This window comes from Propithecus coquereli, unplaced genomic scaffold (genome assembly GCF_000956105.1).
Source record: "Propithecus coquereli isolate 6110/MARCELLA unplaced genomic scaffold, Pcoq_1.0 Scaffold34, whole genome shotgun sequence".
Classification (NCBI taxonomy): Eukaryota; Metazoa; Chordata; class Mammalia; order Primates; family Indriidae; genus Propithecus; species Propithecus coquereli.
The window spans coordinates 10,346,255-10,364,143 of NW_012149063.1; the positions used below are offsets into that span (position 1 = coordinate 10,346,255).

Sequence of the window (17,889 nt, forward strand, 5' to 3'; positions counted from 1 at the left end):
GCTAGATCCAGAGCAAATGCAAGGGCCCAGGATCCAAGGCCTCAGTGAGTAGGTCTGCGGGGAACAAAACGAGCGGTGAGCTGAAAGGAACCTGTTGCCACAGAGGAGGCTGTTGAAGCTTCTTCAGATAATAGACGTCAACTTGTTCTGGGGGCTTTGCAATCAGTCATCAGAAAGTACCTTTTTGTCAAAGCCTCCCCTAAACTCTCCAGCCCCAAACTTTTCTTTCCAGCCTCTGAACTCCTGTATCATTTTGTTTGTAGACAGATAGTGAAAAGAACATTAAAATTGGACCCTCGATAGAAGAGTCAGGGGACCTGGGTATTGATCTGTAAGTTCTGTGGCCTTGGCCACAGCGTGAGCCACCAAGCAAAAGCTACCTTGACCAGTCCAACTTGCTTAGGGACAGATTATTCTATCTATGCACATTGTGTGCATGGCAACTAGTTGCCTACACATTGCTGCATTTATGTGATTCTTTTGTTTGTTTTCCACTTTCTATGGGAGTAGGGACGAGCAAAGCCTATGCTCCTCGTATGTGGCTTTTCTTCACTGCAGTTTATACGATACCCACCATCAAAAGAATCCTGGAACAGATTCTATTGGAGAAGGAAAAAGATATTTTGTTTCATAAAATTTCCTAAGACCATTTGTATTTTAAGAGTCTCAAACCAGATTTTGAGAGTAGCAGGTCCAAGAAGCTTATCATGCCATAAAAGCAAATATTCTGGGAGGAAAAATGTAGGCCCTTTAAGATCTGAGCTTTGTTATCTGAGTGAGGTCAGCAGAGACAGACCAAATCAACAAGCATGACATGAAGGGCAAATTTGCAATTAAAAGAAGAATAGGGAATTATAAAGATGGATGGGCCCCGTGACATGCACGCCCAAGCCTGCGTGGCCTTGGCCCCGGATGCCAGAAATTAATGCTTTACTCTTTAGCATTCGTCACCTTTGGCTCTGAACAGAAAGGCAAATGCATTAAAATAACAACAATTAGAACACTTACTTAGCTTGGAAGGCATTGTTGGTTCCCCTGTGGTCGAGGTCATGACACAGGCATCCCACAATCACCGCTAAAATTTCCACCTCGGTCAGAATCTCTTGAAACCCAGCAGTCTGGGAAGAGGGGGAAAATGGCAACAGTCACTGCTGGGGGCACGGAGGATGGATAAGGTTAGTGTGCTGAGCAACAGTCAGCCCTGTTTTCATAGCCACATCATTTAAGGAGATGATTAACTGCCACCCCCTCGGACGACAGTAAGTTGGGTAGTCAGTTGCACAGCCTAAGGTCCCCACAGTGATGAATTAGCTCGCTGTCACAGCAGCCCACGCTGCCACACTGGCACAAAGTTCAGACTATTTTGTTCCCTTTTTAGAGAGGAGGCTGTACTATCCAGATATAGTGACAGTTTGGCAAAGGCCCAGAGCAAGATGTGCTTTGTTATTCCACATTTTAATGATGAGCGTGGGGTTTGGTGGTCGGGGCATAGAAGGCGGCTGTGAATTTCCAACTGAGCGCGACATCCACTGGATGCCACTCAGATGAGAGCAGGCGAAAGGAAAAAAACAACCTTTTCTTTTTTTTAACACTAAAAGGAGCAACTTTGTTGTACCAGATTGTTACACGATGACATTCTAGAAGTTATCTTGTAAATACCTTAATTCATGTTAGGTTCGTGGACAGATTAAATTCACACAGATAAGAAGGCAGTACATGTCTTGGTAATTAGAATTTGGCAGAGGATTTGGCAACCCAGATTGAGGATCAAGTGGAGTAACCATGACTTGGAATTCTTTTTTTCTTACCCTGTGTTAGCTTGCTTGTGAAATGCAGAGCTGCGATGCGATTTCTTTTGGAAGCAGTTTGGGATTATTCTGTAACCGAGAGCAGCACTGCTTCTTTGGTTCCTGCTGGCCCTTTCATTAGTTTAGAAGAGGAAGTGTACCTCCGGGACAGCAGGTCTATGCATTTTCTTGATCCAATGCTTTTGTCTCCCCCCCTTTTACTTTGTAAGTCTCCTATTTCATTACTTATTAAAATCTTTATCAGAGGGTAGGAGGAGGGGAGAGTTAGGGTTCAAACTGCCTCACTCTTATGTGTGTTTTTCCCCCTGAATCTAGATCACTGGCTAATACCTATAAGGCACTTCTCTTAGAGCTGTGAAAACTTTGTTTTTTAATTAGTTGTGTTTTTTTCAGAAATAATTGAATAATAGGTTCTTATGTTGACAGTTTTATTTTAAAAAATTGCCTTGGGTCCACTGCTGCATTACAAACACATAGAGCTTCATTTGCATAGCAAATGGAAATGTGAACAAATTGCAAGTATGAAATAGTCCATGTCAAAGCCTGTGTGTGTCCTTCATTTTAAAATCGGCAATTGGCTGTTGGTGTTTCTAAATTAATTTTATTTTACTTAAAGTATTACCTATAATAGGTAAAAAAAATTTCAAATTATACTAAGAGATTTAGAAGCAAAAAACCAGTAGTCCCTCATTCTTCCGCTTTCCTGATTCCCAAAGGAAACCATTTTCTATTTTTTTCTTTTTTTTACCTAAATTGGTAGGTTTTCTCCCACAATTCTATGCAGCATGCACATATTAGCACTTGGTTATTCACCAAGTACTCAAATCATCCTTCTTTTGTACAAATACATTGTCCTAAGAGCTTTACAACTGTTGAGTTGAATTCTCATAGCAGTCCTGTTAAGTAGGAACTGTTATTATCCCCAGTTATAGATGAGAAAACTGAGAGGCTAAGTCATATGCCAAAGGGCTCACAGCTAGTGCAAGGCAGAGAGGGGCAGGCTCCCACTTTGGCCAGAATCTGCCCTAAACACCGATGATGTCTAGCGGCAGGTGAGAGTTTAAGTTCACCTACACTATGCGCTCACACTCCCAGTGTGATCCACCGTGGATCCTGATACCACCCTCTAAATACTATTTGCTGCTGAGCCAACTAGTATTCAGTGATTGTTTCCTTTCTTACGCACAGTTTTTCATTTCTTGGAGTTAGGATTTCTTTGAAATACCTAAGTCTTGTCACACTCTACACAACTGTGCTAAAATGTCTCTCAAAACAATGTTGAAGAAGGTCCAAACTTCATAGCTTGTTTTTAGATCCTTGTGTCCTGGGGACCCCCTCCTGTAGCCTGATGCTGCTCGTTGGTCCAGATTCTCTGTCTGTGCAGGTTGTGCCTCCCCCCTGTGACTCCTTCCTGTGCCTCCCTCACCATTATTCAAGGAGTTCCTCTCTCCCCTCCCGAGGCTGATCTCTTATCTCCTACACCCCATGCCTTGGTGTTCATTTTTTAACACTGGGGGAGTTCGTTGTTTTTGAGGCTTTGCATGACTGAAAAAAAGTCTTACTCTATTCTAATACCCAATTGTTAGCTTGCCTAACAATTCTAGTTTGGAACATTTTCACTCAGAATTTTGAAGGACTGTTCTATTGTGTTCTAGCTTCCAAAGTTGCTTTTAGAAGAATGTATCTTTGTCATTCCTAATACTTTGAATGTTGTTTGATTTTCTTTCTTTTAGAATCTCCTCTGTATCCCTGGTGTTCAGCAATTTCACAAACATATGCTTTGTTTTGGAATTTTTTTTTCATTCAATTTGCATGGTAAGCCTAATCTGGAGGTTCAACTTCTTCAGTACAATGTTCTTTTAATTTTTTTTTATAATTTTCTATTCAATATTTTTTTCTGTCCTATTTGAATCAGACTCCATTTGGTTGGATGCTGTACTTCTTGTATTGATTTTCTCATCTCTTCTTTCCCATTTCCCATATAGACTTTTCCTCTTACTTTCTGTGAGTAAGAAATATTTTGTTTTATAAGCACTTCTACTTATTTTTATAAGCATTTGCTACTCCTTTTCTAATAGCATGCTATTCTTCTCCCATGGATACATTGTCTGTTCTTATCTTTCTGAAGATACTAATTATGATTCTTCTGAAATTTCCTTCTGTTCCTTGAATTGCCTGTTTCCTCTGAACTTCTTTTCTCTGTGTTTGGTGGTTTCCCTCAAGTGTCTGATAATCTTTGGTAGCCTATTCATATTTGAGAGTAAAGCACTACAAAGTTCGCCACGCACCAGTGCATGTGGGTGGTGCCTGCAGATTGCAGGGCCGTACCCCAGGTGATTGGGTGGCCAGCTGGTCTTCTGCTGGGGATCCCCACATGTAAGGATCTAAACTTATTTTCTCTAGACTTTCTAATCTATTGCACGGGAATGGTGTAAACACATGTGTTGCCATTCTGAGAAAAGAGAACTGTAGCTTCCCAGCTATGAGGAGGTAGGCTTTCTCTTAATCCTCCTATTTTCAGAGTGCACCCCACCCTAACTTTACTTTTGCTGGTCTCCCCAGGTCTGTGATTCAGTTTCTCCAGCACGTAACTCTGGTTACTGCAGAGGTGGGCTAAGAGTAGCCCTCTGACTACATGGAGAGGGCATGGAGAATTGGGCACCCACTGTTTTAATCACTCCCTCATTCTACCTCACCCCCTATTGGTGGTACCTGAGGCCTCTAGTTCCTGAGCCTTGATAAGTTCTGGAGGGACATTGTTTCCCATGTGTACCCTTCCCCCACTCTCCCCCTGACAGCACTTGGGTTGGACCTTGCCCTTTTCTCCTAAGTTATGAACCATCCTCCTACCCTTTTTTGCTTTCCTATGTTATGGGTCCATGAAAGGTGGAATTGTGCACATTTCTTGTTCTCCTTGTTATTTTGGGGTGATTTTTGAAAGGAGAAGAGGGTATAAATGTCTTTTTCTGTCATCTCTATCATTTTAGAAGTGTAAGTCAGCTTAGTTGGGCTTGATCTTGCTAATACTAAGTAAATCTTGAAAGTCTACCAAGTACGAAATAATTATCTGTGATACTGTAGAAATAAGTGTTGTAAACAACAACGGCACTGAGCTGAAATTTAGAGAGATTTTGCCCATGAAAATGCTATTGAATAGAACTGGCTGATGAATCAGAACAGTGAGAAGAGGGATAATGCTAAAAGAAGGTAATTTGATGAGAAATTTAATTGTTAATAGAAGTTAAAACCAAATACCATCCAATAGATTCAAGATCAAAATCCCAAATCATTTGTAAGCCCTCAGTTATCAGCCATCGTATAATCGGATGGAACAGATTTTGCTTATATTTTTTACACAGCCACCTTTCCTCCACCCTTGGAAATTCAGCAGCTGGCTCTTAAACTATTTGTATCATGGATACTTGTGAGAATTCAATGGAAGCCATTGACTCTCTTCCTCGAATTATTTAATAATCTTAACGATATTTAAAACCATGGAGCCCAACTCTGGAACCTCAGAGGGAAGAATCCCCGAAGCACAGCAGACACGCACAGTCGCACAAAACATATTTACCTCCCTCGACTGTGATACCTGCGTTACTGAAGCAGCACCTATCTCTTGACTGTGATTTAAAGCTGCCTGGTAAATGGTTTCTGAAAGTCATCAGGCCTGAAAAATGCCCACCTGCCACTAAGTGTCCTTCTGCCCCTCCCCCACCCTCATCCATCTTCCTTCCAGTCCGAGCCATTCAGACCTACACTTGCCCATGTCGAGCAGAAAGAGTCAACCACCTGCTGAAGACCATATACTTTCAAGAGCAAACAGAGAAGCAGCAGGAAGTATATTTTAACATATTTTTCCGATTTTTGACTATAGTTTATTCTTTTATTTTCAAATAAAATTATGTCTTCTGTTTTTGACCCAATAATCATGGGTTTTATTGACCTTTATGTTAATATATCTTGTCACTTGTATTCCCTCACGGTTTATATCAGAAATGTAAGCAGTGGATGCAATATATCTAAGCAAAGAGACAGCCAAGGCATGCAGACCTATTTCACACCTCACTCTCTCCAGAGAAGCCATGTGACGGCCTCTGAGCAGGCCTGCAGTGATCGTCCTTCACTGAGCTGAGATGTACGCTGGGGCAAGCCCACCCACAGCTAAGGCAGCATGTAAGAACTAGAACTCCAAAGGACCCAAACAGTAACGTTGATTCTCAGGGTCCCCTTGACTACCCAGTAATTTCTGTCATTATCCAGAGTAAAATTTAAACCAGCCAGAATTGCTCTCATTTTAAAGCTGATCCTGTGTGATATTACTAATGATTGGAGGAATATCATGGCCAGAGAAAAATGACTTGCTTTGTGGCTCTGTTGAATCCAAAAAGGTGTAAAAACAACAGATATAATATCAACATTAGATGGTGCTATAGAGCATTCATTCATTTAACAAATGTTATTAAATGTCTATTAGCCATCAAGCAATTGGTGTATTTGAGAAGATGCTTGGGATACTAGCAACAATAGTTAGCTTTTACAGTGCTTAATATATGCCTGACATTTTTCTAAATATTTCAAATTCATTAGCTCATTTAATCCTTGCATGAACCCTCTGAGGTAGACACTATCCTTATCTTCCCATTTTATAGATGAGGATATTGAGGCACTAGATTACAAGGCTACAAAGTGGAAGAGGTGGGATTAGAGCCCAGGTAACCTGGTTCCTGAGTCTATGTTCTTACTAACTGTGCTATACAGCCTCTACGGTGAGGTGTGGGTGTAGTTGTGCAGCTTTTAGATACTCTTATGATGATAGAGTGTTAGACAGTAAGGCTTTAAAGAATCACTTGGTGTGTGCTTTATTTCATGAAGGACCTTATTCTTGAATAGTAAGATGTTGATATTGCAGAGCCACTGGGCACCTTTAGCCTAAACATGGCTCTGGTACATACAGATGTGCCTGAGAATATACAGTGCTTTACACACAAAGATTAGAGAGAAAAGAAAGGTACAATAGTTTGTAATATCCCAACTTTATAAAATGTCTAAATATATGCAAAGGAAAAAGATTGTCAGTATGTACATCAAAATGTTATCAGAAGTGGGATTACAGTTGATTTAAAATTTTTCCTTTGTGTCCAAAATTTCCATAAAGAACATTTACTCATTAGAATGTATATACTAATACTATATGTGTGTATTTGTGAATTCTTTTTTGGTTTAAGAATAAAGATATACTTCATCAAACTGTCCTACTTTGAAATAAAATGGTGATATTCTGAAATGTGTCCGTTCATTTATTCATTGAACAAATATTTATTAAGTATTTACTCCTTTCCAGGCACCAGGAGCAGAGCAGTGAAGAAGACGGCATGATCCTGGTCCTCACAGCACACATTATCTGGTCACACCTCGAGCCAGCCAGCACCGTGCCACAGAGTGCCCTTTTCTCATGAGAAACCAGCGCAACATTGGCTGGGCTTCATGGAAGAGAGTAATGGTAGAAACGGCCAGCCACTCCTGCTAAGTTTCTGGAGAGGGTGCGTCATGGACTGCATGCCTCTGTCATGTGTGCAGCCCTGGCACAGGAATCTGAGAAAGCGATGCCACAAACTCTGCCCTCACCTTTCTTTTTGAACCAGACCATCAGAGTTATGAGTGATGACAGATTTCCTGATGAGTTCATGCTGTCGATTCTGAGATCTGGCAGATGGAAATAAAAGGGCGGGAATCCCATGATGTCCTGGAAATTCCTAATGGTTGCAGACATCCCAATCGGAAGGTGCTGGGCTCCAAATGCTCCTCTGTGAATGCTGACATCCAGGCCCTGCAGCAGAGCCCTGCGTGGATTGGCTAAGGTTGAGGGACAGCATGGTCAGGTTTTGGAGAGTCTTTCTTTCTCCCCTTCATCTTTCTCTCTCTTCTGGACAAGAAGAGCAAAGAGTACTCCTCAGACCATTCCAAGAGTTTTGGAAGGCATGGTTTCTGAAGGAAGTGCCTCCTCTAGAAGAATCCGCACACCATATCCCCAATCTGTCATCTTATCTTAACTGATCTATAGAAGGCTTGAATTTGGAGGCCCTTTGAGCTTGGGGCTGAAAGGCAGCATTCACAGAAGAAGAATTTAATTTCTGGTATTTTTAAAATGTCTGATACATACAGTATTGCAGGGTCACTGTCTGGGGCCTTTGGTATATCATTAAAATCAAATTTATTTCAGCCAAAAAGTGCTTCTTGAAAGTTTCATTGTAAATGCTACATACAAGGTGCTCATGTCTTCTAAGAAAAAATGCCCCCAGTTGCAACGTTGGTGGCAGGTCCAGCTCCGCTAGGCCATCCTTAACATGAAGAGTCAGTTTGTGAAACTTACATCTCCTAACAGGGACTGATGGTTCTACAGGAAGGGTGCCTTCAATCACTTCCCAATTCAGCACATACCCTAGTCATAGTGGATCTGGCTTTTCAGAGAATGTTTGGGCTCCAGGTGCATTTGCAGCAAGCCCAGAATGCTTCTTTTTGGGACCCTGCTTTGTTTGCTTTGAGATGGAATGGCAACCTCTCAACATATAAATCCTAGGGGCAGGCTACTGGGTATCAAACTATTTGATATGCTCCTAGGCAATGAATGATATTGGGCGGAGGACTTTCTCAAGGTTTAGGGTGGAAGCAGATTTCAGTTGCCTACCAGGAGTGCTTACGAGTTCATTTATACTACTTGATGTCACTTGATGTCCTTCTGCTCTTAAGAAAGGATCCTACCTTTGCCAACCAGAGATAGTGTGTAACAGAAACACAGTTGAAGAACAGGTATTCAACCACAGTTCTGTATTGAGGGAGATAAAAAAAAAAACCCTATTGGACAAGCTATAGCATCCACTATAGATTTAGTGGTCATACTGCCTTGGCGTTTACAATACTGTTTGTCTGCCAATATTTGAGTCTGCTGAGTTGAAAAGCAGGAACCTCAGCCTCATTTTGAGGTTCAGAGACCAGAATCTTTTTAGCTGATAGGGAATCACCATCCAGTACCGACATGTTTACATGTCTCCTTTTCCTGAGCACGCAATACCACAAACCGATTATAGTTTATCTCATTATCCATGAAAGCGGGATAGTTTTGATTGAATTTGCTTCTCTTTCTTTTCAAGATGAATGTAAGCCAAATATTGATTTGGCATTAATTAAATATTGATTTAGGTCTAAATGATCCTTTCCTTACCAAGCTCAGAGTTGGAAAGACCTTACAGTCTGTACTTTAATGACTTTCTTTCACAACCAGAAGCTTCTGAAGGTACTTACTATCAAATCATAAAACCTAAGTCATGTTTTGGGCATGTGTTGACTCTTAACCTCAAATAATGTTGCAAATGCTTGTCCATGTAAGTCTCAGACAAGCAAGGCAACAGAACTTAATGGTACATCTGGTATAATTATATGTGTTGAGTAGATGTTTGATGCATGAATTAAAAATTTTGTATTAATTTTATATAATATTATTATTATATATTTTATTATATTTTAACCACTTCCAAGGCTTAATTTTTAACCTACTTTTTACCATAATTTAAAAGATCTTTATTTTGGAAGGTTAAAAACATAAGAAAAAATAGAATATTATAGTGAACCCAATGTAATCACTGCCTAACTTCAACAGGAATCCATGTTTTGCCTATCTTGTTTCATCTGTTTCTTCACATGCAGTGTTCTGTTTGTTTGCTAGCATGTTTTAAAGCAAACCTCTGGCATTTGTCGATACTCTTTATTTCATTCTCAAGAAGTCATGATGCGGTCAAATAAAAATTGATCAATATATTTCTGCTCTTATATTTTCATAAAATGTACAAAAAGATATACAAATGGTATAAGGAAAATTTCATACTAAATACCTTAATAAGACTTGAGAAGATGGGGATTCTGCTTCAATTACATAATAAATAAACATAGCTGAAAGTATGTAGCACATATACTACATTTGGAAAAAAACAAAAGAAAAAGAGTATCGGATTCTTAAGGATTTAGCTTTCAATGCTAAGGATAGATGTGCTTTATGATTTTTTTGAGGACAAGGACAGTGTGTTTTGTCCATCCTTAAAAATATAATTTATATTTTATTTATGATAAATTACTAGTGAGCTGCATATAACATATGGTTTGTGAGCACAGAAAATGAAGCAGATCACTTGGTGCACATTAATTGTGCAGAAAGACAGATCTCTCAAAGCCCCACAGAGGCCAGGTCAATGAATTTCAAGAATATGAGGCTTCTTCAAAGTTTACCCCAATTTTTATTAGCCATCATTGAGCCAAAATTAAACATGCAACCCATGAAAAATTAAAAATTTTAAAGCTCCCAACTTAACACCCTTAGGTGGCAGGCTTCAGTCCTAAGAAAGTGCCACGACGAAGCCATACACCGTGGAAAATGGAGGCTGTGATAAACGACTGCGGCTCTGCTGCTGGGTCTCCCTGACCTGGAGGATTTGGCTGGCATCATAAAACACAAAGCGACAGATTAAGCAGTTTACCAACACCATAAAAATCTCAAGAATAAATTCACTTTAATCAAAAATCCTATATTGTAACTAGGCAGCCCCAGCCTCGAAACCACATACATTTCCTTACAAGCCTGTGTCCATGAGCAAGAGCTTATACTTTACCTGTAACGCCGGACATGGTTATGTTCATACACTTTTACAATTTACATGTCCTAAGAAAAATACCCAGCTCTGGCTGATGGTGCAGGAGAATTTATTTTCACTAGAAAGGGAATGACCCATAACTCATGAATGGCAGTGCTTAAAGTGAGTTATGGAGGTTACTCTCCTGTGAGAGGAAATGGATTGGATTATCCTTCTGCCCAACTGTATGTTTGGTTATTAGCACACCACGTTCTTAATTATGTGCGGCTTTGCCTTTTTTCTTTTATAAAATAAGCGTGGATAAAGGGAATGTCAGCTAGAAGCATGGAGTGCCTAATTGGGGCTCTGAGATGTAGGCAGAGAGAATAAAAATAGAAACCTTCTTAAATGATTAAAAGACAGAGGTCTTAAATGTAATTTAAACATAGTATTCAAATTGATTAGCTCCCTAGTTAATTTATAATGTTCAGTGCTGCTATTCTGCAAAAATATCAAAAATCATTCTTTTCCTAAATTAAAAATTTGCCATATTATAAGTTAGCTATATGAAGATTAAAGAATTGGCTTTTATAACATGCACATTTTATTGTATTGTTAGGATAATGCTGCCATTTATTTTCAAGTATTAAATAAATGTAACTAGTTACTACTTTTATTGATAAGGAAATGCAATGTAAAAATGATGTTTGATGATTACAAATATGATTACTGTTTATTACTTTATTATAGTCAGTTATAGAACAAAACATCTAGATCTTTCTCTTCGAAACTGCCAATGTTACAATCAATAAAGGAATTTGATTTCTGTTGATATTAGGATTCTGGTTATTGAGTAAAAATACTTTACTTAAAAATTCAATTGATTTTGTCCTTGTGGGAGAGGGTGGGGGACAGTTACAATTGTGCTTCTAAGATCTCCTCTTTCTACCTCAAAAATCAAGGATTTCCTGGAAACTGCAGCCAGCAGACTGTGCATTATCCTCAAGCTGGTGAATAGGATGGATTTTCTCCCTAAACATCCCTTCTGCTCTCTAGTTTGAATTATCAATAAAACGGCTTGCCTTATCTGTGAAAATAACCTTGTTGACAACACAAATATGGATTTAAACACACTACCTGCACATTAAGATTTAAGAAGCCCCCAGTAAATGTCAGGCGGTGTCAATGTGTTTGCTGTGATACTTGGTTATTATTAGTGTTTAACTGCAATTCCCCACCAGCGCCACGCTGCCAGCACCACCGTAAATTTTAATGTGATCATGTGCTCTTCTCTTTTCATATCCAGTGAATTCTGCAAGATCATAATATTCTGTATGAACCCTAGCTGAACCTTACTGTGATATGAAGAAAGAACAAGATTTCGAGCAGTGATAGTTGTTCATCATTTTATAGTTTTTTTTTGAAACTGGACACTGAGCAACATGGTTCCTTGAGTAATATTACCCTAAACCAAATTCACTCATTCAATTAATCTTTATTGAGCCCCTACAGGATGCAGGGCATGGCCCAAAGTGCTAATGAGTACATTTATAGGATAGTAAAGAATACTGACTCTTAAGGAAACCTTTTTTTTTCCCCCTTGGAAGATCTGTCAGAGCCCATACCTCATTTATAAAACCGAAAAATGTATCTGCAAGCTTGGCACCACTACATGCCTTTTATTTTACAGAATACAAACAAAAGCACGGTCACTTCAAATATCTGGTCTATATCGTGAATAGAAATATGTCCATCATCTTCCATTATGCATGTGCTTGATGGAATATTTATTCTACAAACTTCTATCAACAAAGATAATTTGTATAATCATCATTGATCTGCAGGTTTTTATTGCTCATTTTAACCACAAATGGTAACTAGCACTACAAACTGTATTTATGAAAGGAATTCAACGTGTTTTGTAATTTTAGCTATCTAAATATCTCTTTAAAAGCAAAGGATGACATTGAAGCTTTCGTTTTAGAAATGTGAAATTTCAGGCTGGAGACATGAAACAAATTAATAAGTCATTAACAGAGCTCCTGGTGAACTTAAATGTCCACCATTTTATATGAAATTGCCTGTCCTACAAAGTAGTTTAATGTTTTTTTAATTTTTTTGTTACCTTAGACATGAGCCTGAATACTTCTGCAAAACACAGTGCTGAGTCAAGAAGTTTATTTTCCGTGTATGAAATGGTTTTAGGGTTAAAGGTTAGGAAGCTGGGGCATATATTTATAATTTGCTTGTCCTGTTGTACATGGTGCCAAAATTTGCTGAGCAGTGACACACAACTATGTATCTTCCCATTCCCAGAGACAACGGTCTTAGGAAAATACACAATTTCAGATTTAAGGTCACATAGAGAACACTGCATTATTCATGTTCACAGCACGGTGTGCAAGGAGGCAGTCATAAAACAGGCCTATCCTGACAGGAGAGGTTCTATTCAGGAAGACTGGCTTAAAATAGACATACTGTCTATTTCAAGAAAAGCATTTATTTTGTGGTGGGGTGTGTGCTTCGGTATCTACTGGGCTGGAAGAAAAGAAGCACTTTCAAGAAAGGTTTGTAAGTTTTTTTTTCCCCTCATTTCTGGCAACTGGCTGGGAAACTTTGCCTTGGAGCGCCATCTAGAGGAAAATTTGGCACACATACTCCATGCCGCCTTAGCTTTGTGACCCAGGCCGAAGGCAGTGGCAGGTGGACAGTGAATTTCTTTTTTTCCAGATTAATAGAAAATTTTGGCTCTAATTCAACACATAGAAAGGAAATATGAGATAACTTGACTGGAATTAGCATCACTGATGACCTCAAAACAGTGAAAGACACTAAAAGTCTTCGCGAGTGCCCGAAACATTCATATCCATTCATGGAAATAAGGACGGTATCATTTTGCCATAGGCAGAGGACATATTTCAGAGATTAGAATTGAAGAGTGAATTAAATTCATTTTTATTTATACTTATCAAGTAATCTTTGTAATTATATAATTATTTTCTCAATTAAAAAATTCTGATAAACCAGATTGACCACGGTCAAGTTGGAGAAGGTACTTGCTTGTGTTAGGGACAAACAAAACTTGACATTTTTAACGTATTGTATCCCTCAGTCAAGTTCAACAACATTTAATGAGCAGAAGATAATATCTTTTCTAGATGTGGCTACTCAATTCAATGTGAGGGAGAAAACCTACATATGCTAACATATTCTTTCCGAAGTCATGTTTTTGTTTTGCAATCCCCTCTACCCTCTACTCAGAGAACAATGAAATAGCCTCTTTTTGTGTTAGTAGGAATGCAAAAAAAAAAAAAAAAAAAACCCCAAAACCTTCTCCAACAGCAATATTCCTCAAGATTGCTGAGCATACTTGTAAAAACAAACGCAACCTGGAAATATTCTGATGGTATGAACGTCCCCGTTGTGGTGACATAGTTAGAGTTCTACTTTCTTCAGTTTCTTGAAAAGGATCAAGATTGCCAAATCATGCCAATATTCACTGATGAAAGCTGGGTGTCCTAAGTGTCCACCCTGATTCTGCTGCTCTTGCCAGATTCCCCCATCTCAACTATTTTAAGGCTCATCATAAAAATATGTCTCTGTGGGCTTGACATCTCTAACTCACAATGGCATGGCCGCTCCTTTCTCCTTTATCAAACAAGGTTCCTGCTTACTTGTTTTGGCAATTCACCATAGATCCAGAGGTTCTCCAGAAACAATCAGTTAATAATTTCCTTTATTGAATGTCCTCTGTGAGCCAGATACGTGAACTCTGCACACAGAAAATTATTCCTCGTCTACTGAGATATGATATGGAAAAGCAAAATGAAAGTGTTTTTCCCCCCACCCAAGCAATATTGGCCCTTGAGCAATTAAGCCTTATGGTTAAAGCATCTTCCCTTCCCACTTTCTCACTCGACTGCCTCCCTGCTCTGATGGTGGATGCAACAGAAGGATGGGGCCAGTCCAATTTTTTTCAGGCCAGTCTGTCTGTTCCTTAAACAGTTGAGGACCCAAACCCCAAGTCCTCGAGTATAAAAGACATTTTGGTCCCATCTTCTTATGCAATATGCACATTTGTGCTCACGCCAATCCAATGTGCATTTGTTGAAAACCTACTAAATGCATGACAGAGTGAAAGGTGCTGGTGGGACCCTCAAGAAACAGTCATTGAGCAAGTGAGTGAATGCTGCTGAAAGAATAAAAAAGGATCTCTTCCCTCAGGCAGCTTACTCTATAGGAGAATGAGAGATTTGTAACTTAAAATACACAGTAGAAAGAAAGATATGTTGTACTAGATACAGCGCAGAGAAAGAAGTAATTATTGATGCTTTGGGAGGAAGGAGAATACTTTGTAGAAAAAGTGGCATTAGATCAATGCCTTAAAGGATGAGTAACATTTTAATAGGCAGAGAATGAAACAGAGATTTTCACAGGGAAGAAGCAGAAGAGTCTTTGTTCATTCGGACAAAAGGAAAATGCATTTTATTTGAAGTCCCCCAATTTTGTGTTTAAATTTCAATCTGGGTGCAAGAAGGTAAGGTATTTGTATTTATATTGTGAGAATGCAAAACTCACATTCTGTTTTATTGCATGGTAAATATATTTATAAACACTCACACATACATACACATACAAATGTATGTATATATAACTATGAGGCAAAGGAAACCAACAAGCTTATCCCAGAAAACATTTTACTTGATGCTAGCTTAACAATGTAGTGGAAATAAGGCCAAAACAAGCCTTTCTTCTTGCCAGCAAATGGGGATAAATAGAGGGTTTTGTTTCAGTTTCCATCTTGGCCACAAACATTTGCTTTCAGATTAAATTCCAAGGTTTACCTCTGGCCAGCTGCCCTAGATGTCTCCATGAAGCAGACTGGCCACCGTTACTGGGTTACAGACCCTGGTGCAGAGATTTTATGCCTAGGGAGCCCCTGAAGCCCGACGGCATTCACTCCTGCCCCTTCCTACCCCCTTGGCCTCCCCAGGGATTCTCTCAATACGCACTCTCTCAGGACTTTGTGTTCCTGTGGGTTATGGTCACGCCTCCCCCTTTCTGCTTTCCACCACCCGGGAGAGTCACATCCAGTGATCTCTTTGTTCTGTTACTCAGCTCCATTTCCTCTGTGAAAAGATTCCTTTGAAAATCCGAGCGTTTCTTTGGTAAAAGAACCAGCTTACCAAGATAGACATGGAAAAGAGGCTCGAGTCGTCATTCCAAGACTGCACCTGCTCCGAGGTGTCAGTGACTTTACAGCTTTAAAGCTCAGACATTGTTGTCACATGTGTACTCCCGCAACCTGGGCAGGCGAGTTCTGACATAAAATAACCACCTGGAGCTTTTTCAGAAAGATGGAAGCATAAAGGAGAAGGCCTGTGGGCTTGCACAAAGGAAAGATGGCCTTCCACCATCACTGCACACACTTACGGTTAACATGGCAAACATCAGCTGGCACACATTGAAGGCGTGTCTCCAGTTGTGGTACAGAACCATTCGGTAGTTTTTCCTCACCGTCAAAAGCCATCTACACAGTGTCTGAAATGGGAGGGGAGAGGTTGTGTCAGGCAGTTGTACGTATCTCCAGTGGCCCATTATCCAAACGACGTCTGGCATCTGAGTAACCCTCAATGACCTTCCACAAACATCTCGTCTGATTCTCACGGTCATCTCATGAGATGCGCGGGAAAGTGATTATCATCTGCGTTTTGTATTTGGGAAACCTGTGGTTCAGAGTGGCTAACACGCTGTCCGCGGCACACTTCTTGGGTCACCCAAGACAGAAGATCTTACCTCATAGTCGATTTTAAATTTCTGTACCATCCCCAGCTCCATGAACATCCGGAGAGCAGCCGTGATCATGGCATCAACATCGAGAGAAAAGTCATCAAAATGAATGTCATCAATGGCGAGTTCTGACACCAGAGGGATGTTGGCTGCCTACAAAAGCAAAAGACATAAGTCAAGCCAAGTTCACCAGCTTTCCCAAACCCCCATCCTGCTCTCTTCCCCTGCTTATCAGAAGGGCAACATAAATCAGGCCTGACCTGTACTTACACCCTCATATAGCTAAACTCTGAGCTGTAAATGTCTTTTGTTTCTGAACTGCAAATGCCCTAAGCAAATGAAGGGGGGAGGGGGTGGAAAACTAATCCGAAGATAAAATATACACACTGGATCTAGTCTGCAGAATTTAGAATACAGAACTGTCTAGTTTACAGAAATCGCAATCATACAATATATTCTGATGCATATTACAGAGCACTAAATGCAAGAAACATCTGGGCAGCCAGCAGCTGTGAATTTTAATTGCTGCTATTCAGAAGGAGATGGGAATGCACCATGTTGCCTTGCTTCTTGTATCCTTATATCCTGTAGCTTGCACAGGTTCTTTGTTACACATGTGTTCTGTATACTCAGAAGGATAGAAGGGATCAGACAGCACATCTCTGGTGTGAAATATGTTGTCTTAATAAAATAGAGATGTTTGGAGGGTTAGCATAATAAGCACATGTTTCATTGAAGGGATAAGTTTTGCTACCTTGTTTAGCTTCATTCTGTATAAACATCACAACGCAATTACACTACTGGTCATACATATTCAGGGTTTTAAAAACTCTGTTAGCTAGCTGTCAATCAGTCGCCCTACACAAACCTAAAGGGAGGAAAAAAAAAATCTTTGGAAATCATTTTTATACTGATTTCATTGGGTTTACCATATCCTTTGGGCCACTTTTGATAAGGGGAGTCACTTTTATGTTTTCAGGTTATCAGAGACCGTTCTGTATTCATATTCTTAGTCTATTCACTGGGTATAAATTACCCTGGGAGTAATTTATGCCCTGGAACTACTTTGGCTGAGCAATTAAATCCAACTCTGGCCACTCTGAGCATTCCAGACACTACATAATCAATCCTTCCTTCCCAACTGTATGCCCTCTATAGGAGTTTATATCTGTAGGCTAAAATCCAACCATCAGTTATTCCCTATGATACGGAAGAACAATGAAAAAACAAATAAATTCCAGGAAAATTCAACTTCTATTCTGAAGATTTTTTATTTTCATTAAAAATTAATCATCTTATCCTTTAGTAAATCATTTTAATATGTTAACATGTTTGTAGATTCTAGCTGTTTGGAATTAAAAAGGCAAGGCTTGTGAAATTTGAACATGGTGGTGGAAATTGTCCACCATGGGGCCAGGAACTTTAAAAATATTTTTAAATCCAAGCTATAAATGCAAATAGTTTTAAGAAAATTAGATCTACAAGGCTATTTTTACACACACACACACACACACACACACACACACACACACTAGCAGAACTCTTCTAGTATCAAAATTTTACCTTATCCAGAGGCAATCAACCACTTTCAAATAATCTAGATTTTTTTTTTTTTTGTATTTTGCAAAGTAAGATGCTTGAAATTTTATTTTTTGACTTAGTATAAAAAT

General features: G+C 39.4%; 1 protein-coding gene across 1 annotated transcript in view; it reads right to left on the minus strand.

Moving 5' to 3' along the window:
- Positions 1 to 17,889, minus strand: part of PDE11A (phosphodiesterase 11A) — a 369,842-nt gene that overhangs the window by 76,435 nt on the left and 275,518 nt on the right. The window contains exons 11-13 of the mRNA XM_012650811.1: positions 16,226 to 16,372; positions 15,863 to 15,970; positions 1,009 to 1,118 (exon numbers count right to left, since the gene is read on the minus strand). Of these exons, the coding sequence (XP_012506265.1) occupies positions 1,009 to 1,118; positions 15,863 to 15,970; positions 16,226 to 16,372 (365 nt within the window). The remainder of the gene's footprint in view (positions 1 to 1,008; positions 1,119 to 15,862; positions 15,971 to 16,225; positions 16,373 to 17,889) is intronic.